Genomic DNA, 23,283 nt, shown 5'->3' on the forward strand with positions numbered 1-23,283 from the left:
TATCACAATATCTGTATGCCATGGAAGGAACCAGTCAACCTATCTATAGGGAACTTATAAATACAGCACTGGAGTGTAGGCTTTATTGATCACATCATAAAAATGCCATCCAGCAACGATTTAACTGAACTTAACCTGAGCCAGGATTCAGCCTCCAATTCTCTTCTACTTATATACTGAGCATAAAATTAAAGTCTCTGTGTAGTGAGTTGGAAGGCTATAAGTAAAGTGATTAAGAACCTTTTATTTACATGGGTTTAAATGGCTAAGTAAAGGGCTAGGCACTGATGAAAATCCACTGAAAGGCATTTCTCCTCACCCCTCTTTTCTCAGTGTCCTTTCTTCTAAGGAAATTTCATTTCTCAAAGGCACTCTGTGAACAAGAAGCATACAGATTCGATGTGTGTATTTGCGGAGACAGCTGGGAGACAGTGAATGCATGCTTTCACTGAAGAGGAGAACAGTACACAAGCAGCAACGTCCCTGTCCAAGCTTCAGTAGGGGAGGTGACGTGCCAACTTTCCAAAGGCTCTGGTTATCATTACAGTAGGCAATATGACAAATTCTGTGTGGGAAGTATTACAGTGGGAAGAAAAAGCCTCCAACGTGAACCTGTCGTGCCCCAATGGCCTAACAAAAGGTGCAGGCCACGAGCTGAGCAGGTTCTTAGCTCACCAAAGATCCCATGGGAATCATGCTTGCCTTAACGCAGTACATATGCAACATACATGATAAAAAATTTGATTCAAATATTTAATATATTTTGATAAAAAAATACACAGTAGAGGTATCGATATGTTCCCTTCTAGCATTTTCTGCATGTTTCTTTGTTTCCTATCCCTCATGCTATTCTAGGGCACTGAGCAGTTTAAATAAATAATTTAGAAAGATTTTATCCAGCCTGATCCAGGGCTGATTTCTCAATGTTTGGATAAAGTTTTGTTACAAAACTGATATTCATGAAAACCACTCACGCATTTTACAGAACCATACCTGTTAAATCTCATATCCTTCCTTTCTTCTTTAGAAACCTGGCCTAAACTGTATCTGCGCACAGAGCCAGGAGTACTGTTGTCAACATTTATTTTTTCTTCAAAAGCCTGTATTTTAACTTGTAGCTTTTCATCTTCTTCATTTCCATTCATAACAGATTTTAAATCATCCAATGGTACAGGAGATTCTGTTTCAGTATCATTTTCTATCCTACGGAAGTAAAAAGCCAAGGTTTAACTCTGGCACACACTGCTCATAGTGATGCTGACACTGCATTTCAGCCTTTGACACACATAATGTATGGGGTAAAATAATTATGTTTCAGCAGAGATTTTCTTAGAGGCTGATTAATCATTTTTAAGAAACATCTTTTAGCTCAATATCTCTGTCACACAGATCAGAAACATCAAACCTCTCTGAAAACAGACAGTTGCATGTGCTGTATCTGCATAGGTAAAAAAAACTCTTTTTCCTGACAGCTCGTGGGAAAATCTCTTGGAGAAAAGCTTTTTAACTGAACTTAAACCATTCTTCCAAGCTTAATGAACAGCAACTTGTTACATTATTTTCATAAATCAAAAGCAGAGCTAACTGCAGAGTTTATAAAAGTCTGCGGTTTTAAAAATTTGACAAAAGTATGTGCAGTTTCTACTGCATTATTGTACTCTGTGTAAGAAAATCCCTTAAAAACTTAATTTAAAATAGGAAGAAACAGGCTCAGGAAAAGTTTTAAGTAATCTGACTGAAATTCAGCAAAATAGAAATAAAATTAAAATGAACATACTTCTTGGACTGCAGAGCAAGATGTTTTACTTTTAAATTTAAAGTGCTACATTAGTCTCAGAATATGCAGTCTTCTAATGCAAAACTCAAAGATAGGTTTAAAGCAAATAGGAGAGAAGCTTGTGATCTTAAAGGCCAAGAGTAAATCTGCATTCAGCTACACTGCTGGTAGAAAGGAATTTTCTAGCGATTAGAACATTCAACGACCAGTGAAAAATGTCTTTAGTTAGAAGCACGGTAGCACTAAGGCCCAGAGAAAACCTTTGCAGGAGAGTCCCAGTGTAACAGAGCCAATGTCCAAACCCTCACCAGTGGAAGCACAGGGATGCTCTGAGGTTAGCAGAGGAGCTACACTGTATCACAGAATTGGTAAGGTTGGAAGCAACCTCTGGAGATCATCTAGTCCAACCCGTTATGCCAAAGCGGAGTGACTCTCTTGCCAAAACCAGATTTCCTAAACCAGTCCTCAACCGGAGTGCAGCACACGTTCAGGCAATGCTCCTGAAAATGGAGTTTGCTAGGTCCCAACACTACTCACCGCATGCAATGCGCCCTGTCGGGAGGGCTCAGGACCTCTGAATATAGGCCAGAAGCCTAAATCTAGATACAGTCTCTCACTTGAAAATGCCAGCTTAGCCTTTTATCCAGCTAGAAGAATTGAATTTCACAATGAATCAACAGACTGCTCTGGCCAAAGCACAGTTATTGCTTTCCCTGTTGAGGTATGTGCTTTCTGGTGAGGATTTATGTGAGCGGGAGCACTTGGTGGACTTGCTGCTCATCATGCATGCTCCCTCTTACCCCTACAACTATGTGGCTACTGGCTCAAAAAAACCCCACAAAGGTAGCGCAAAGACAAAAACAAAGCACAAAGGGTGGACTGGCAAACTTTTTATGCCAGTATGAGTTCCCAAGGAAGGAAAATGGTATGCTCACCCTGCAAATTCCCAGCTTTGTACAAACAAATGATCACAGCTGCCTACAGTAATTCAAGGGAGAATGAACTGCAGCATCCTAAAGACGTTCAGAAACTAAGTAAGTCTGATTTGGATAGTGCATAAACTTTGTAATCAGAATCAGAAGCTTCCTACAAAATTAAGGGGCTTTTGGCAGCATTTATTTATTTTAATTTGCCCACAGTTCTAATACAAGCTCGTTTTGCTTCTAATTTCTGGTAGAGTTAGAAGCAAACATCTGAATGGCTAGATTGGTAAAGTATGAATATGGAAAGCCATAAACGAAAATTTTGGAACTCTACTTTCAAAGACAGCAGAATCTCATCAAGTCATGCTCATAGTTGAGAAGCTCACTAAGAATTTCCAAATATTGCATATTACCCATTTAAAAAACAACCACCAAGGATAGTGACTCACAAAATGTGCTTTTGCATTTGTTTTAATAAAGGAAGTTCAGGATATTTCTCCAGAGAGTTAGCAAGTTTTGTCTTGTTTTGTTTTTAATTTAGGCAATATATTAACACTGCAGAACATTTTGAAAAAAGATACTCTTCTGTAATAAAAAACCTCAGTATGACCTTTGCTGAGAAATCTTTCTGGAGATGTGGGACAAGATTTAATTTATTAGAATAATGTCACTCCCAAATCCCTCTCAACAGTGCTCTCATTGTGGGAACTAAGCACTAACAAAAATAACTGCTACATACATATATACACATAAAACCCTCTGGCTACAGAGGGGGGATTGATGGACCGATCAGGTTTATGAATGACAGATCCAAACTAGCAAGCCCTCATGACATTTTCAAATAAGAACGGGCTTTTATAACAGCACCTTTTTTTCCAGGTTTCTCCAGTCTAGCCCTTACACAAAAGGCTGCCGATGGATTTTGCAGGGAATACAGGCAAATGCTTCTGCTAGACAACCAGATTAAACAAATCTATTTGCCTTACATAAAAGAGCAGTAAGTTAGCAAATACGTGGCTCATCACTACTCATCAGTCTGCAAAATAATACACTACCACAGCTCTGACCCAGTGAGTAGACACGATGGGGCCTGGCACAACTTGTCATGCCCTCAGCAGCTAAACAAAGCCCAACGCTCCTCCCTAGGACGCCCCAAGGAGGGCCACTTTCCCTCTCACCTGTGTGCGCTTTGCACCCAAATCAATTCCCAGGAAGCAAAGAGACTAAACCTAAGTGGAATATTCAATGACGCCCACACCCCACACACAACTGGAAGCCTGGCAGGCCCTTCTGCTGGCCTCTCCTTCCAAGGACAATAAACTAAACTATTGTTTGAAATCTTGGCAAAATGCATTTAGTACTTTGCTGAGGTTACTGGAGGAGGATCAGCTTACACCAAAGCCCAGACTGTTGCTGGGAGGAAAAGGATGCAGAAACCTACTGTGAAACCATAAAGAACTTGCTTGCAGAGATCTTGATGGTACTGCGCTATTCTATTTCTTTGCTTTTAAATTATCTGTAGAGACTTAAATATACAGGTAAGCAAGTCAAGAGGGGTATTTGAAAAATATTTCCTCAGTCCACCAACGCTGTTATCAACATCACCAGCTAGGTGCTTAAAATGGGAAACAAGCACACACAAATATAAACTACTAAAAATACTCTCTAGATGGAAGTGACATGAATGATCAAGTGTAGGTCCTTATGGTTCATCAAATGCAGACATAATCACCTCTTTAAATATGATGGAAGTGCAGATTTCAAGAAGGTAAGTGGCAGATGCCTTGGGACAGACAGATTGCTTTTCAAAGACAGCAGAATCTCAAGACCTCAGACTCACAGTTAGGAAGCCAATTAAGAACTTCCAAATATTGCCAAAAAAAACAACTAAGAGAATGTAGCTAGCCAGACAATATTCAAGGGTATTACATACAATAGGAGACTGCATCCTCCTGCAACGCCATTTACAGACTCTGTATATACAGGTCACTCATAACGAAGGCCCATAATATTCTGAAGAGCTGATGACAAGGGACACAGACGGCGGACCACGACAGAGTATGCCTGAGTGACTGAGCTCATTCTGAATGGGCTAGCAGATCCCTCCTGCTCCTTCTTCCAGCTTCACTGCATGCAGTGCCTAGGATGAAAGCTGAGGCTCAGCCTGAGTGGTGGTGGGAATGCCTGCCTCGCAAAGACGATCTTCTTGGTACCAGCACTGCTTCTAAAGCACAAAATTAAATCACCCTACTTTCCCTCATCAACATACGAAAGTCTTAGATACTATTACAGCTCTCTTCACCACTACAAATGTTGATTTAAAGAAGGACAAATACTATAGAAAATGAAAGGCATATGAATTGTAAATGAATGATAAATGAAGCCATATGCTAGACCTACCCTCTCCTTTAAGGAGAAAGGATAATTTCATCCAGCCACTATGTTAAAGTGAATAACAACGAGTATAGCCTATTATGCTGCCCCCCTCCTTTTTTTTTTTTTAATCTCAGAATGAGGGCTTGAAAGTGTCATTAAATTTTCCTTCTTTCTTTCCTTCCCTTCTTTTAACTGATCAGGCTAGACCTCTAGGTTGTATCAGTCCATTAAAATTTTGTATTTTTTTCTTAAAAAGCACCTCTGAGATTGAATAACTTGCAATTTTGTGACAGTAAGGGGCAATACTAATAGAGTATCACATGGTTTTAATTATACTCTCCACTACATGCATGCAAAATTTCCTGTGTCAATGATTCCAAAGCCAGCAATCACTGAAAAAATCAGTTTCTTCTTATGTAAACATATGATTCTGAAAGGAATGGTTATAATCCAGCCACACATTTTCAAAACCTGTTTTCCCTTCACAGCACAAATACTCTGAATTGTTGCTCTTTAGAAAACACTGTAGCTCAGTAATTAGAGCATCTCTGGAGCTACTGAGTATTATTTCCATGTCTGCATCTGGATTGATCCCACTTATGCTAGGACAAGTCAAAAGAAACTCCACTTAAATCAATGGAAAACTCCTAATTTTAGTCTTAAGCGTTGCCTTACAGCTGTTCTTGCCTATATCAGGCAACAGCTGATACTATGCTTGATATAGCTCTGAAATGTAAAATCAAAGACAACCCTAAAACTGTAATTGTGAAAAATCAGTGTTTTACGCTGTGATGTTTTGAAAGAGCTATCAACAGCAGTTGAAACGGTCTTGTTTGTGTTTGATCTACGTGCCACTGAAATAGTGGGAAATTCTTCCATTGACACAGATATGAAATCTATCTGGCTCACTTGTATGTGCAGTTTAATGCCATGAAAAATAGATGCCATTTGTTCAAATGATGCCTTTACCGTGCCTTATCCTAATGCAGACTAATTCATTACTATCACATTTTCCCAGGGCTCTCACCCACATAAAAATGAAACACACTTTAAAGGCTCTACCCTAAATTGTAGTACGTTCTTCCTCCTCCTTCGTGTTACGTCCACCTCCCTCAACTCTTACCTTTTGCCTCCACAGGCCCTAATGCCCTGCGACCCCAAACTGCATTCATTTTCTGCATGAAACCCCTCACGTTTCTCTGCACAAGCCTTCAGCACAAAAGTTGTTCAGATAGCAAAAACGGGCTGCAGCTACAAGAATACAGGGAACCAGAGTCAAAGAGGCAGATGAAGCAGTAGAAATTAAGCGACAGACGGAGAATCAGAAATAATTCTAGAGCAGTTTGTTTGAAAGGATTCATGCCCTGCCGCTGGACTGAGCCGGCTTTGTGTGCAAGGCAGACACCATTCCAACAGGAAAGAGTCTGAGACAGCAATTCATTACCCAGATTATCATCAAAGAGCAACAGGTTTTTGTTCCTATCACCTCTGGCTACACTCAAACCAGCCTCATGACAAAAACAGCTCTTTCACACAGACTATCCTGTCTCATAAAAGCAGCAACTTATCCAAATAAATGTTAAAAAACAGCAACAAGAACAAAACAGTGAGGCTACCTTCTATTCTGAATTCTTTCCACTACTGACTTGAGGCCAAAATCTACCCTTACTTAAAATGAAATAAATTCTGAGCAACTGCACTGAAACCCTAGGATAATTTTGGTGCATTTTCATTGTGTCTTCTCTACGTATTATTATTTAGAGTTTGGTCCTCTAACCTCACGGCAACTTTTACATTTCAAAAACAGTTGCATTTTCATTCACTTATAGGTATGGCTATGTTCAAACATGTCACTCAAGCAAACGTAATTAAAACAAGTAAACAGTGAAAGTCTTTTCCTTTTGTTCTTAGTATATGCAGTAGTTTCTTTTTTTTCTGAAGGAAAATAAGAATATTTTCTGAAAAATTCACTGAAATGTTATCATATTCTCCCTTTTCCTCCCCCTAGACTCTCCATGCAAAATAGCATTTTGCATACATAAGCACACACACATGCAGATGAAGCTGTTTCTACTCCTTAGCTAATCAAGTCTTTAATAAAGTATGATTTTAGACAGAAATGGAGAAACATGCCAATAGAATTTCAATGAAAACATTTTCCTGTTTTTCTGATCAGCTTTAATGATAACATAAGGCATGAAAAATAATAAAGAATATCTCATCATTTTAGCAGATAATGCCTGTATAGACAATTATTATGTTCTATTACTAAAGCCTCAATTCCTATTCTGTTTCATCATTTTTCCCATAATACATGATATTCTTCCTTTCTTCTGGTCTCCTTAAATAAGTGACAACTAGCATACTCTTCATTTAGCTGAATTTAATTTGCTTGAAAAATGTGTATGCCATTTCACTTGAGTTTTTTCCACTATCTGCAATAGAACTTTTTATAACAGTGAGTTCTGAGGGTTCCATTTCAGCTGAGATTTCTGACACCAGGTGAAGTTTACACATTTCTTACAGCCTTACTTTAAAATGAGTCAGTATGTCAGGATTCCTCTCCTTTTTCATTTTTAACTCTCTCCAGGACACCAACTAATTGTTTCTCAAATGACCTCAATGTTTTGGCTCCAACTCTACAAGTTTGTCTCCAAGGCTATCCTTCACAGTTATGAGTTTTCTGACATCTGTGTTAAATTTTATCACAGAATTACTATACCATTGTGTTCTCCTGACTTATTTCTGTATACACAATGCTAATTATAAGGTTCTCCCTAAGTAAAAGTGACTACTTTATCACATATTTAATCAACACTTAAATTCTTATTTTGACAAATGCAGCAACGTTCACAATGGTTTAATGTTAAGATAAAAAGTATTATAAAGCTGAACAATCAGAACATCTTTCTGTACAAGCTTGAAAATACTTTTCCAGACTTTTAAGCAAATCTCTATCGTAGAGCTATGCCAGTCATTATTTTGGTAGGCTTTACTGCTTATCTTTTAGAATAAATTTCAGGATAACTGTGTAGCCTGACTTTACTGATCTACTTAACTGAAGTAACTTATGTTTAACTGAAACTTTTTAGATTGCCTTACTCTACTTAGCTGAGATATGACTTTCTTTCCATTCTTTTCTACATGTTACAACTTCAAGAGCTTCCTTATTTTTCAGTGCCAAATGACATAAGCTCCTCTTGTGTGATGTTCAGAGGTTATTCTGCCTGATATTACACGTGATGCCTAGCTGCAGCGCACCTACAATTTTTACTGCCATTTGTTAACTACAGATTTCTGCTTTGATATTGTTCATACTTATGCCTGCATTTGAACTGTGTATCTAAGTACCTCTGCAAAACGTTCTCTATTACATGTCTGTAAACTATTTTGTACACTTACCTGACTCCAGAAATAATGTAACCCGATGGCTGACTGAGTAAGCATTGGAGGGCTACCAAGACGAATTCAAACATGGCAACTTACCGGGACTATAGTACACCTTATTTTCAGTTGATTGTTCTTTCATCACAACCTGAAAATACTTAATATAAATTCATACTGCCCCTCCCTCCTCACACAGCCACAGGGACAGCCCTTTATCATACGAAAACTAGTTTTACCTGGCTCCTGATGTGCTGTCATTCTCCAGCTGTCGGATCAGGAGCTTAGCTATAGCAGTGAAACTGTTGCTCATGCGATAGATCTCTCTGCTGTGGGTTCCCAAGATGCTGGAGAAGATGTCGGTGAGATTTTTAATTTCCAGCAAAAGAATATGGTGAAACGAGTGCTCCATATTAGCCAGCTGGTTTACCAAATATATCAGACATATTCTGGCTTGCTCCTAGACAATGCAAGGAGATGAAAACAATTTTAAACAAATGCATTTCATGTTTGTTTGTGCAAGGGTAATTTGTGTGTATGCTGCTGATACACTGTCATCAGGAAATAGTGGCTACTTTGCAGTAACTAGGAAAAAGATACTGCTCCAAGGGCACTGTATTAGCCTGGTTCAGCGATTAGGGCCCCAGCAGGAGACCATATCCCATTTTCACGTTTGTCTTTGATGAGCTTTATAAGCCAGTCACCTGTCTGTACCTCAGTTTCCTTGCCCTCTCCTTGTTATATTTTGTGGTGTCTGTGACAGGTAAACTCTCTCACAGCGGGCCAAGGTCTCCTGCACACTGCCCTAGTCATAAACTCTCTCCCTCTTAGAGCCTCTCTCTTCACATTTGTAACTCGCCTGCTTCATATTACGATCCCTGAAGCATAAGCATTGAGACAAACATGCTACAACCTCCCACAAGAGCTCACCGCAGGCCTGAGAAGACTCTGGGGCTTGGGTCTGCACCAGCTTGTGGATATTTGCATGTTATAAAGGACAGTATCTGAGCTTTTTAGTCTGCATTACAACTGCATGGTATTAATAGGTTTATTTCCAGCGTTTTGCTTGTCCACGTTACTCTCCGCACCATAATTGCGAATAATCAAGAGTTACTAGGCAATTACAATGAATTCTGCGTATGCCACTTGTTATTATGAGCACCTAGTTGAGAAGTTTAAGTGACACCTAGTTTTGAGACCATAAAGTGTTTTCCAGTCACAACTTCCTTTCTGGACCTGTTTGGCATCACTGATTTTCTATATTGAGCAATATTGTCTAAGAGCTTGTCTTTGCTGGTGCTACTCATTTTCAGCTGGACTCCTTCCGACTTAACGTCGCACAGATGGCAGCGGCCACACCGCACAGGCACGCAGGAGGGGGGGTTATCAGCCCTCCTTTGCTGTGCCCATCACACCAGCTTCAGCACCTCCTCCACACGCACGGCCTGGTGGCTTGCGGTTAAAGTACCTCGTAAATCACCGAGTCTCTCTGTTATCACAGCAATTCATTTAAGAGCAACACTCAGATTAGACCCATGACTAACACTACAACAAAGAGAAATTTAGAATGAGATTTCATTTTAACATCTCATCATACTTGATAAGCTGCTGCCTGACAGTTTTATCAATCATTGCCAACATATCGCAGTTCGATCTGCCCACTGTAGTCAAAGTTTTGCTAGCCACTTTTTCGGTGAGGCCATGTTAGACCACAAGTTAGGATTAAATGGACTGTTTCAGATCAAGTCATAAAAAATTCAAACAAAAAAAAATACTTTATCATCTCTTCCTGGCACATGCAAACAATTCCAATCCCAACTATTTGTGGATGTATGTGAATAAATTCAGATGCTACAACATAAACTCTGAGGTAAGGAAATGTACTGGGGTTCCTTTGTTTCCTTCTAACTGCACTAAGTGTATTAGATTCCCCAAAACTAAAAATGTCACAGTGAGAAAAGTGGCAGAGAAAGAAGCAATTAACTCAGTAGCTCATATCAGATCCTCAACAGGTGTAAATGGCCATGGTTTCCCAGAGTGCTGGCAGCAGATTGTTACAAAAATAACAAGAGCTTTTACTTTTAGAGCCTGTACTGGAATCCAAGCAAAGGCATTTTAGACAAATAAAAAATTCTCTTCTTCCCAGAAGTCAGCAGAAAAGAAGTAGTCATGTGTGTGCCATATACATACCCAGAGCACTGCAGGGCAATGGTGTTATTACCTGTATTCTTCTGAGACCACGTAACGAGAGAAAAAAAAAATTGCTGAAAGTTTAATTCCAAGTACAGCTGGGCCATAAAAATACACTTGAGATTCTGGCAGGACACTGCCTAAATATCGTGAGACATATTTTGAAGAAAAAGTCAACTTATTTCAAACAAAAGATGATCTGCTGCACTGTGCCATGACAAAGATAAATGGGAAAAGCATATCAGACAAATTGCTTCCCTTCAGCCATATGGGGAAAAACTACAGACACATCTATGTTTGGGATGGGGTAGTGTGATGGCAGGATCTTTCTCCTCAATGGTTTGAAAGAAGTTGACTTTCTGGTCCATATTCAATAGTTTATTTGGGAGACATTCCTCCCCTCCAAGAGATAAACACAGGCTCAATTAACATTTAAAACACATTTTTGTTTCCTAAACAAACTGTGCAGCAGACGTAACTGGAAGAGAAGTTTTGACCATTTTCATGTCACTTTGATCCAGCTGGAATGTCTCCAGCCATGCTGAAACGCTGCTACTCGCCTGGAGTGAGGTAAAAGAACAATAAACTCTAGTGAGTAATATAATACGTAACTGTTCTACAAAACAGCGTTATAGCAAAATAGCTCAACATGAAAGCCGTTATTACGGTGGTTCTGCCACAATTTTTACGCCCAAAACTTCAGAAAGCCTATCTGGACATAAACAACCCACTGCTATTTTAAGAGTGGGTATTTTGTGTATTCAGATGGTTTATCATAAGTATCTCTTGTGTTCTATGGCATCACTTTATCTGCCAGTAGGTGAAGATTTAAAGTATGGGCAACGAAGTGTGGCAAAATACTTTGTTTTGTCTTAAAAACCAGGCTCAGCAGACTATAAAAGAGCTCAGAAGGATTTCAGAAGAAACTCTGATTTCCAGTTGTTTCAAAACATGCAGTTATTGAAAAAAAGAAATTAAAATGCCCATTTGACCTATGCCCCATGATGGTGTTTTGCTTTGCACAAATTTATGATTAAGAGAGAACTTCTTATTTCAGCTTCACCCATGGGATTCTCACTGACATCAGAAGAAGCAGTGTGTATAAACAAGACAGCAATCTTTAAAATAAAGGGATATTTTTTCAGCCAAATCTCTCATCTCTCTAGGGGTTCTGCCTGAACTGCCAAGGTGGAGAATGCATTTTAGCATAAGCACAGGAGATTGTTTCTAGAATCCAGCAGAAACTACTTTCTGCTCATATCTGCAAGGGGCCAGTCCTCAATCCTTACCACCTCTTTTCTCCAACTAAACCTTCCCTGTAAAATAAAATATGAATAAATAAAATTACAGCGCTACCATTATCGTTTAACTTTACACTTATTTTTGTTTGGCTCAGAAGGGGATTCCTGATGTTGATTCATGTCTACAGGTAACAGCTAACAGTGCATGTGTAATATAGCTCCACTTTAGTAAAAGAAAAGGGGAAAAGTGGCAACAGGCGTTTTCAGGAAGCATCGCCATGGTGGGCTGTGAATAGGAGATAACCCGCAGTGCACATACAGGGGCAGGCGCATTTTGCTGCTTATACACTTCTACTTGATCTGATCAAAATAAACTGGTCGCAGTAATGCTTGTAACTGAAGAGTTACATTTAGACCAGAATATTATTTTAATTCTTTTGACGGTGTACTAATCATTCATATGCTGAACCATTAACATCTATCTGGCTTTTATGATGCCAAATGGGCTTCTGCTTATTTTAAGGCTAGCTGCTTGTCCACACTGCAGAGGACAACGCCCTGTGTATCAGTGGGCTCCATGGAGAACTCAGCAGTTTGTCTTTTCAAGAAACCTTACCAACACATGAGGCATGGGAGGACCTAGAGACACCACCTGCCTCTTGGCTCACTATACAGTGGGGGCAAAAGCTGGAAAAGGAACTGCCAGAATAGAGCAGATAAAACCCTCCCAAGGGAAAAGGACTATTTGAGGTGCACTTTGTCACAGAGCACACACGAGTGGCAGTGACCCACTGGGTCACTGTACCCAACCTCCTGCAAGCCCAGGCAGTTGTGGACTGACGAATGTCCCTCCAAAGTGGATCCACAACCCATCACAGAACTGTAGGCCACAAAGCATTCAAGCTTCCTAAAATAAATGAAAAAATCTTTACGATAAATACCAAAAGTCACAACTAGAAGGTGCCAAATGTAGAGAGAAAGTGAGAGAAAGACCATCAGTTATGTCTGTGAAAGAACAGGGAACATGAACATGTGATATGAAAATATCCAAGTGGTCCAGGGATGGAGAACATATCCTGCATTACGAAAGAGGCAAAGAGCCATACAAACTAGCAGGCGTCAGAGCTTGCAGCCAGGTACAAAAAGATGCTCCTCTGCTTAGCCAAGAGATTCACGACTACTTAGACACTTCATTTAGGGCAGATCTTCCATTACTTGGATATCATTTTAGAAAGCAAAACAAGTAGGGAAAGGAACTGCTTGTTTCATGCTGGAAGATTCACCTTTGCCACCCTTTTCATGCTGCTTTTATAAATGTTTTTTAGTATCTAGTGAAAGGTCTCCCAGATGTCACTAAAACAGAACTCACTACAAACAAATCGAACGTGTGTCATCTCTACAAATAAGCAACGTTCTCGGCTGCAGAGCTGCACTGTAACGGAACCCTCTGCTAAGTCAGCAGGTTACAGCTCGTTAGAAAAACGACACATGACACAGGACATGATACCAATTACTAGACACATGAGATAAATTAGAGAGAAATTATTCACTGCAGGTATACAGGCTGTGAACGTAAAACTTGCTAGCTACGTGTGTGGCTGCACAAACGAACAGATTAAAAAAACATAGGAACAAAGCATTTGGCAAATCATTTCTTTGTAAACTACTTCCCTGTGGTCTATTATTTCCAACAATATATGAAATACAAGGTTTCTCCAGTTGGTTACTTGCGTATTCTTAGTATTGGTTTAATCAACAAAATAATTTTTACATAAATGTAAAATGAACTCTGTCACTTTTAAGTGGCAGCAAATAGCAGAAAAGGAGCCTCAGAGACACTCACATGTGAGGAGCCAGTTCAGTATGCTACATATATATAATCTGATTTAAACGTTTGAGTTCTAACCTCAACCATGTTCATACTAGGATTAACCAGCTATGAGTGGGCTGTAAAGCTTTTAGGAGATGCTAACTCTTCAGTGCTAAACAAAGAAATAAGCTTGGTCAGCTGCAGTTGTTGTGAAAGGTAAATTTTGGTAGGATGAAGTAAGTAAACAAAGAGACAAGAGCAAACTTAATTTGGCTCACAGTCTCCACTGATTTTGGCTTTTTTTTTTTTTTTTTTTTAATAATATCAATTGAAACAAAATTTACAAAGCCACAAAGGCTTTTAATTCTTACAAGATCGGTTTCATTTTAAATGAACATAAAGCTCAAGATCAGTTGATATTGCAAGTATAATGTCTTCCAGTGCTTTATGCACCAGTGATCTCAGAGACCTGTTGCCCAGTTACTGTGGCAATACATACCCAAAATTAAGTGCCAAAGGACAAATGACTGGTTGTACCGCAACAAGTGAAACCAAACAGAAGTGATGCCTGCTTGCATATTTGTCTATCTTTTATTTGTTCAGAAAGGCATTCTTAGCATGATCTGTACTAAATAATCTATTATATATATACGCTGTCTCCTGCTCCCTCAAAAACAGAAGTACAATTTAAAATATCTATCAATTCATTTTCAGAAAGAGTTACAATGTTCACACAGCTTCACATGAAGGCAGGAGTAATACTGGGTACAAGTGAGGTTTTTAGCTCCTGTGGTTTTGTAGGGTTTGGTAACTCCTCTATGACATTCATCTGTGCCAAAGAACCGGAGCGCAGAGGAACTCTCCCAGTCCTGACCTCCTGCACACAAATCCGAGAAGCCACGTCTCAGGTCCTCCCTGCCTCTTATCAGGCTCCCCCATTCCATAGTCTCCCAGTGTAAATTATTGCAACTATCTAATTTAAGAGTATTATTGAGACAATTCTGAATCATTAAAACAGTTGTGCAAAGCTTTCCTTAAGCTTCCTTAAAACATGTGTCTTATACATTTAGCAGCACATAACTGGGCATATCACAACCTGATGCCACATGATGAGTTTGTCTAAGATGACTACATTGAGGTAGATGATATGTTGTACATGAGTATCTCTGTATCAGGTCAAGCCAGCTGCACTGCACCTTTGGGTGATGCTGCAACATTTATCAGTGAGTTTACAATCCCTCTTCAAGTTCTCCAGTGGCTCCTTCCTAACTGAACAGGTATATTGCTTGAACAGGCTGACAGCATCAGTGAGCTGCACTATGATGTGCAGAACATAACCTCACCATGATCTTGCACAATACCAGAGACATTTAGGGGACTAACTTTGATTAAGGGCCAAAAGAAACTATTTTCTCTGGAAAGCAAAATCTCTCTGGAGATTCTGATGACACTATCATTGTTGAGAGCATATTAATATCTGCTTATAAACATCTGTAAATAAAAGCAAGGGTCATCTTAAAGGATCTTCCCCTGCACAGCAGAACTATGTCATTTTTCTCCCCTCTTCCCTTTAAATTGGCTTCTATAGGAGTGAAAGGAATAGGCAGGCCAACCAAACGGTTCAATTTGGAAAGGCAAGATCTTCAGTAAAATATTTACCCAATAATTACTCAATAACCCTTATCTGATAAGTTATGCTATTAAGATGTAAAATGTATACAGAGTTATTTTAATGGCTGAATAATAGACTGCACCTTAAGTTTATGGTTGGTATTTACTGAAGAGTATGCTGGGAACTGCAACCATATGACAAAACATACACAAGCTCACATAAGAATATATATGTGCAAAATACAATATTGACACCTTGTAGTTGTGCAATCTGTTTCCAATAGCTCCCATTCAACTGCATGTAGGGACCCAATGCCCCTTTATTGTGCCCTGCATGCAGAGCTAGGAAGCCAATCAAGCCAATCACTTGCTAATGGAGAATTAACTCCCATACATTTAGCCACAGGGTAAATAATTTCCCCTTCAGCAGTAAAATTGTTCAAACGTGTTTTTAATCCTGCAGTCTGTCTTATAAGAAAGTAGCAGGACATGATGGTAAAATAAGTGATGATCACTAAGCAAACAAAGAAAATCATATACAGAAGGAAAAGAAGACAGGAAACAGGGAAGAGAGAAGAAGAGAAAAGACAACGAGAGAAGAGAAAGGAGAGAAGTGAAGCGAAGCAAGGTGGAGACTGGTGTTTCCTCAGGGGCAAAACACTACTTTTGTATTGAAACTTCAACAGGCAGTTTATGAAAATAAAATTTAATAAAGTCTTTTCAAACATTTAAGATGGTCAATAAGCCAAATTCTGATTTATATACAGGACTAATTTCTAGAGCCTTTATACAAACTCCTGTTGACCTAGTGTGTTTTGCCTGAGGAGTCACAGAAAGGACAAGGAAACTGCAGGATTCAGCTTTCTGCTGAAATAAATTATACAAGTTACTGTGCTATAGGCATCACCATCACACTTTAGTAAATGTTTATGTTTATTACATACCATTCACTTTCTAGATAAATAATCAAGTTCTGTCATACACTTAAAAATGAATTTTACCAGGAACTCTGAATTCTACAGAATGTTATTTTGACTTTACAGGCCAGTGATTTGAGGCTGAAGTAAAATGTCTATTAATAGTGGTGAAAGACACATAAGTATATACCCCAGAACAAAAATATAAAACCCTTAAAAATCAGTGTGTCATAAATATGTCTGATCATTTTGGTGTCCTCAGGACACCCAGTCTCAGGCAATAAGGCCCGCTGTATGCTTCCAGTGTTAACTGCACAGAGGTTGCAGGCAACCAGAAGGGCTTGGGTAGCCTGCTGACTAGAAGTCGCTTCACAGTCGATCTAAAGAGAGACAGTGACACACATACCACAGAGTTACTGAACATACGGTAGTGTTCGCCTCTGCAAAGCCACAGTCTGCCCTGATTTAAGCATTTCAAGCAGTTCCTGTGGGACAGACTGAGCAGCAGCTCCTTGTTTATGGTGTTGCCCTCCACTGGCTGAGCCGCAGGAGGCTACAGGACTGCTTGTCAGACTCTGGTGTTTCTGAGGGTGAGGAGAAGGGCTCTAGCCTCGGGGATGAAATGCAAGAGAGTAGTTTCCATAAACAGATTATATCCAAGTCTATTTGTAGCACCTGGGTTAGGTAAACATAGCTTCTATGTCCCAATTGCACATTTATGACTAAAGCAAGCAATTCAGTGAAGATTCATTACTCTGTCATGAAACTCCCATAATTTTTAGGATATGGTTATTGTAAATTGTTTTCAGGCATAATATTTCCGCTGGGTCAGCTCCCAAACTGAGTTAACGCACAGTAACTCCGAAAGGCCAGGCAGTTATTCCAATCCCTGAAGATGTGCCTGCGATCAGACTTGAGCCCAGCATCACCACTGAACACTGTCATTATAAAGACATTGTCAGAAGTATCCAATTAATTATGGCTACAAAGCCAGTATCTGGATTACATTATTCAATGAAGTTCTTACTTCACTGCATAATTACCACCTTCTTGAAGGCTATGTGCATCTAGAACTCAATATCATACCAAAGCTGTGCAAAATATTTTTTCATTCTTCCCTGCCTTTCACTTCACTTGTAGGTACTATAGTCTAACTTATCTAAGCTCCTGCAATATAGTCTAACTTATCTAAGCTCCTGCAATATAGTCTAACTTATCTAAGCTCCTGCAATATAGTCTAACTTATCTAAGCTCCTGCAATATAGTCTAACTTATCTAAGCTCCTGCAATATAGTCTAACTTATCTAAGCTCCTGCAATATAGTCTAACTTATCTAAGCTCCTGCAATATAGTCTAACTTATCTAAGCTCCTGCAATAATGACAATTTTGTGATTTTATCAAAACAGAGTTTTAACTCCATAAAAAGACAATTCAAATAAACCAAATATAAATATGCACAGACTGGATGCACAATTATAATAATGATAATTTAGATATTTCTTTGCAGTTATAAGAATTCAGATATTCCTTCCTTCCCATGATCATTAATCTCTTGTAAAAATTTTCTTTCTCACTAATCTAAACCTTATTTTTACAGGTGCCTTCTACTATATTCCTTTGGTTAAAGGTTCTGAGGGTAGTCTCCGTCACTAAGACGCCACATGATATTTTTGTTATTTGCTCTTCTAGCCATCCTAGTGTACCATTACAGACATATTGTTGGTTTTGACCAGAAGTACATCCTGGTAAGGTCATCTAGTTACACCTGAAGAAAGGAATACTTAGATGTATTACTTTATCCAAGGTTTAGCAAAAAAAATCCCCCAACCAACAAACGAACCAACCAACTTTTTTTTGTTTTTAAACTTACCTCATCCATACGTCCAACAGCTCCAAAGATCTTTGCTGTTTGCCCAATCAAGCTTGGAAAACTCTCACCAATTTCTTTCAGCATCGGAAGAAAGGTGGCTAAGGCTATTGGTTCATAGCTAGATATTTCTGTAAGTATGTTTAGAATAACATCAGTATAATTAAGGTCTCCTAAGTGTCTCATTAGAAATGGAATACACTCTTTCAGTACCTATTAAAAAAAACAAAAACAAAAAAAAACAACAAAAAAAGAGAGAAATGAACTGTGAATATACATAACCAAAAGAGGTACTGTACATTGCAGAGATAAAAATAAAACACTAGATTTTGATTTAGTATTTTTCCAGCCTTGCTGACCTTTACACAAAGCTATCACTGAGGTCAACAGGAGTTCAGCTCAACATATGGAATAAGGGTAAGTTGCAGCCCTGAAACATTGTAGTTATGCATATAAAAGTAAGTTAATGTTCAATTGTTAAAAGAAAGACAAAAAGCCTCAGCAAGCATTTCCCTTGCTTTGGGCCAGTCCTATACTTCACTGATTAAAACAACATATGAATTAGTCTTCCCCAACAATACAGTAAATTAAAGTACTAGTAAAAATGTCTAGTTTCCCTGGGAGGCTAAATAATATGACAAGGTTAATACCTAGAATAGACACACATGCACACACACACACAAAGCCAAAATCCCCACTGCACAGAAAATGGGGTAGACGAGTCATGGTTTCTCGTAGCAATAGTGTTTTCAAGAGCCTGAGGATCTAGGTCTTAAAATTCTGTAGCAAAAAAAATGTAGTATATTCAACTACCTAACTCTGTTGTGAATGATTATTTTAAACTCATATACACACACATATATACACACACACACATATTTTATATACACGCCAATACACATCTGAACTGTGAAATTATTGTCAGTTGTCTAAAATGTGTGTTTAATTACAGCAATAGGGTATAAAGTGACCCATTCTTCTGTTGCTTTTTTGAGAATTATTGGTCTCAGTAAATTGACTCCTACCACAGGCAAAATACTGAATTTGGGTGGCCTGAATAAATTGTTAGTAGCAATAAATGATAGTACTTTGGATTTATGCATGACACAGATGCAGGGCACTCAACAAACAAAATCATTTAAAACTAATGAGGATCAAGGATAAATACTTGCACGTTAATATTACAGATTGATCCCACATCCACCTAAGTCAGAAGGAGGCTTTCCACCAATGTCAAGGGGTTTTGGGGGATGTTTTAAATGCATAATTGTATATTTCTTGGTTTACATGCCTGCATTTCACAAAGCCAGAATCCTCTTCTACAGCAAACACATCAATCACTTGAAGCAACTTAACATGTGCCAGTTCCAGCACGCAGCCCAGCAAGACAAATCTGGCCCTCCCACGGCCAGCAAGGCAAAATAGGCCCGCTTGGCTAACAAATATTTTGCTTTCACAATGAGTTCTATTTCACCTGTGAATGTATATTATGATAAGGATTCCTTGGCTACCTAGGAAAAGATTTTATCTAATGTCAATTTTTTTCCCCTCCAGAGATTTCATAAATTGTTTTCTACAATGTATGGAGTTTTGTGCCCATACACAAGTGTGTGTTTTAATGCTCTGGGTACCATCAGTGTCTTACCATTTTCAAAACCTGACACATTTTGCCTTTGTTAATCTCTAATTCACTTCTGATCAGTTTGTAACTCGTTTTAATTCTTCTTGATGAATTATTTAATACAGTTTATATACTCTAACAGAAGCATGATTATTGGAAATAATACTCAGCTGGCAGAGGAACAGCCAAAAAGGTAGAAAGCAGCTCTGGTTTAACTAAACGTTTTGGTCCAGCAGAGTCATTGTAATGCTCTCTTTATGATCAAATGGAAGATCCGGAATATAATTGAAGAATTTACATGGAATTAAAGTAGAAAAGCACTGCCATGCATGTTATGGTACTCCTTACTGTTCTGAGAGTAGCTAGCAGAAAAACATTACCTAGCTATCCAAAACAAATCAAACTCCTCCAAAATGAAGTGCAATATTCAGTTGTAGTTTTTTCCAAATATAATTTTACCCCAAGTTCTTTCTTCCTAGCCACTATCTGGAACAGCCTTAAAAGGTGGTGATGTTCGGCTTGATCCAGCTGAGCCATCAGTGCCACCAGCTCCCTCAGGTGGCAGTTTATCAACTGTGGTTGCTTTTCATACAAAGAAGGCAGGACACGCAGCAACATGGAGTTCCCTGTTAACAGAACAGATGAGAAGCCACCCCATGACTGTCAGTACCTGGTACGCCAAACAGACCCTTAGAAAGTCAGCTCACACTTGGAGACATCAATTTCCAAGAAACATCATTACGAAACCAGGGAGGTGTAAAACTCACTGTAGAAAAATGCATGCTTCTTGGGCCAAGAAGTCTAATAAAGGAATAACCTAAAAAGAACTATTCCAGGTATAATAACATGGGAGTAGGAAATATTTACCATTAATTATAATTTTTAGTCTCAAGTACAAAATCATGTATTTTTGGCTGTTTAATGAGTTTTCAGACTTGGATGATACTCCATTGAGTTTGAAACTAGACTGAGTGTAATTTAAATTAATCAAGGGGGGGAAAAAAGGGGGGGGGGGCAGAAAGCACATAAAAGCTGTATCTCCTTTGTTGAGATTCAGACATTTAAATTAAACAACCAGCATATGGAAAGAATAGTTATTAAGAGAACTAAATACACATGACAGTAAATTTGAACATAAATAGTTAAGGATGTCATTTCCAGGAATAGAAGGCAACCAGAGAGAGAGTCAACTGCAGACAAAGATATGCAAAACCCTCTCTCACACATTTTCTTAAGATGTCTGTGCATAATTCAATTTGAAACCCAGGCTCATACCAAAATATATAACTTCACATTGCTGTACATGCCTGCTTCAATATATTTAAGTTTCAGTTGAGCAACATATGGAAAACATCTGCCTAGTGCTGTATAGTATGGATCCTTTCTGTAAACCCTTAGAAGTCCTTACAGTCTCTTTGGATTTGGTTTCCAATAGGAACAAGCACTCTGGCCGGCTGCTTTTTTTTCGCCATTTAAATCTAAGCCCTGTAATTTTGGAAGATAAACAGGTCACTTAATGGATGGTACAAAAGAGATATATGGGTCAAACGTGACCACATCGAGCTCAGGTCAGACACAGAAAAAACACCCCAAGACACCGTTAGGTCTTGCAACATCTTCTCTGGGCCAAGTAACTAAAATATAATTCTTACTAGGCTCAGAAAACCTTCAGTCAAACCTGCCTGTAATGATCCTTGAGGGGTCCTTACACTTAGAGGGAATGCGTCTGCACTATATATTCAGCCAGACTTTCACATCCTATTTATTCTACTTGAATAATCTTTGGCTTTTCCTTGAAGACAGCTCAGAGCCCCCTCCGTATCACCACTGCAGCACTAAAGACCGGGGCAAGGTTCAGATCCTGCCTTCATTCACACGGACATGGAGAATTTCTATGTTGTTCTAGTCCATAAATGCTTATGTGTTGCATATCCATTGTTTTACATAAGCAAAATGCCTGCTTGAAATCTCCTTTTCCCCTGAAGTGCAATGCCTAAACTGAAGAGTATCAGAACTTCTGCTACAACAGGGATGGCTTCAGCAAGTGCAAATGCATGCCCAATTTGTAATGCAAAGTGGCATCTTTCAACATGCAAGCGTAAAGGCCAATTGCAACGGAAAGATATTTGCTGATGAATTACCCTAAACAGATTAGCAAGTGGTTCAGTTTGGCCATTTTCTATCCACATTCTTAGTGTAAATCTCTTCCTGATGTTAATGGGAGCTAAAAATTTTAAGGGGCATGAGTGTCACTTACTGTGGGATTCATGCTCCTAAAATCCCAGGGGTACTTTGAAAAATCCCACCGACTTTGACATGCACATGCAGCTTATGGGTTTTCTCTCACTGACCAGGGCAACACAGCTGATATAACACAGCTAAATACCAAGCAAGGCAGTATTTATGACAGCCCTGTAGTTACATACGACAGTCCAGCAGAGCACCAATTCACTCAGAGTATATAAATATGTCTTCTCATCATCTCATTAAAAACATCATCTAGACTCATATCTTAATGTGAAATGGAAAAAAATTATAACCTATTATAATTATAATTTTTCAAGGAGACCACACACGGAGTATTATGCAATTCTGTCAGAAACTAATATATAGTTGGGCACATCTGACAGCTTTGCAAGGCAAACAGGGAGGAGGCGCATAAAGCAGGAGTAACCCCAGCTATATGTGGGAGTACTCTGTGCTGGCCCAGCTCTCCTGGCTGGCCTTGGACCATCCCCCCACACTCCCCTTATCCATTTTCCCTTACATGCCAACAGCACCAAGCTTTGCCCTGTGCTTAGTCTGCACAATCCTTGGTCCTACACAGTAACATCATAGAGCAATGAACCTGGTAGCACACTGCAAACCTAACGTGGAGAGAAAGAGCTCTCCCAGCTCTGCAGCAGTACTTCGACATTCACTCCACATTAAACTGGGCATTCTAAGCTAAGTCCAATCACTAATACCAAAGTTGGTATGACTGGATGACTCAATTTAGCCACATACATACCTGGGGTTTGTAAGTTACTGCTTTGACATTATCATTTATATTTGTAGGAAAGCAAAGACCTCGCTGCAGTAGGAACTGCACAAGTAGCTCAGGGTTGCACAGGGCAAGCCAGGTGCCAGGAGGAGCCTAGCTGCAGTGGCACCGAGCTCTCTGCAGCCTCTATGCTGCCTTTTGGAGCGGAGGATCTGCCTTGCAGCAAGGACACCCCTGGGTGTTTTGTGCAGCTGCATCTCCCACCTGTGGCCCAGGCATCAGCAGCTCCCATGGATGGAGGCAAAATGAGCAAGAAATGAATGGAAGCACAGTTATTCCCATAAGGTATGCATATGAGACTAAGGCACTGAACTAGAGGTTCTCACACAGAAAGGGGATGTAGAATACCAAACAGATACAATTACATGTTTTCTCTATACTCCAAATACTTTGTAGCCAATATATAATTTATATCATCATTCTATTACCCTTACTCTCACCCAAGCAACGTATCCTGAAATAATCAATAACTCAATGAGCTTTCCAAAACCTAAACCAGAAACTGTGTAGTTTTAGATAGAA

At 39.2% G+C, this 23,283-nt stretch overlaps 1 protein-coding gene across 2 annotated transcripts in view; it reads right to left on the reverse strand.

Moving 5' to 3' along the window:
* Positions 1-23,283, reverse strand: part of VEPH1 (ventricular zone expressed PH domain containing 1) — an 86,766-nt gene that overhangs the window by 45,811 nt on the left and 17,672 nt on the right. For both annotated transcript variants that reach the window (XM_062582493.1, XM_062582492.1), the window contains exons 4-7: positions 20,178-20,344; positions 18,101-18,310; positions 8,700-8,920; positions 994-1,203 (exon numbers count right to left, since the gene is read on the reverse strand). In XM_062582493.1, coding sequence (XP_062438477.1) covers positions 994-1,203; positions 8,700-8,920; positions 18,101-18,310; positions 20,178-20,344 — 808 coding nt within the window. The remainder of the gene's footprint in view (positions 1-993; positions 1,204-8,699; positions 8,921-18,100; positions 18,311-20,177; positions 20,345-23,283) is intronic.

The sequence above is a fragment of the Rhea pennata genome, chromosome 9, assembly GCF_028389875.1.
Source record: "Rhea pennata isolate bPtePen1 chromosome 9, bPtePen1.pri, whole genome shotgun sequence".
Taxonomy (NCBI): Eukaryota; Metazoa; Chordata; class Aves; order Rheiformes; family Rheidae; genus Rhea; species Rhea pennata.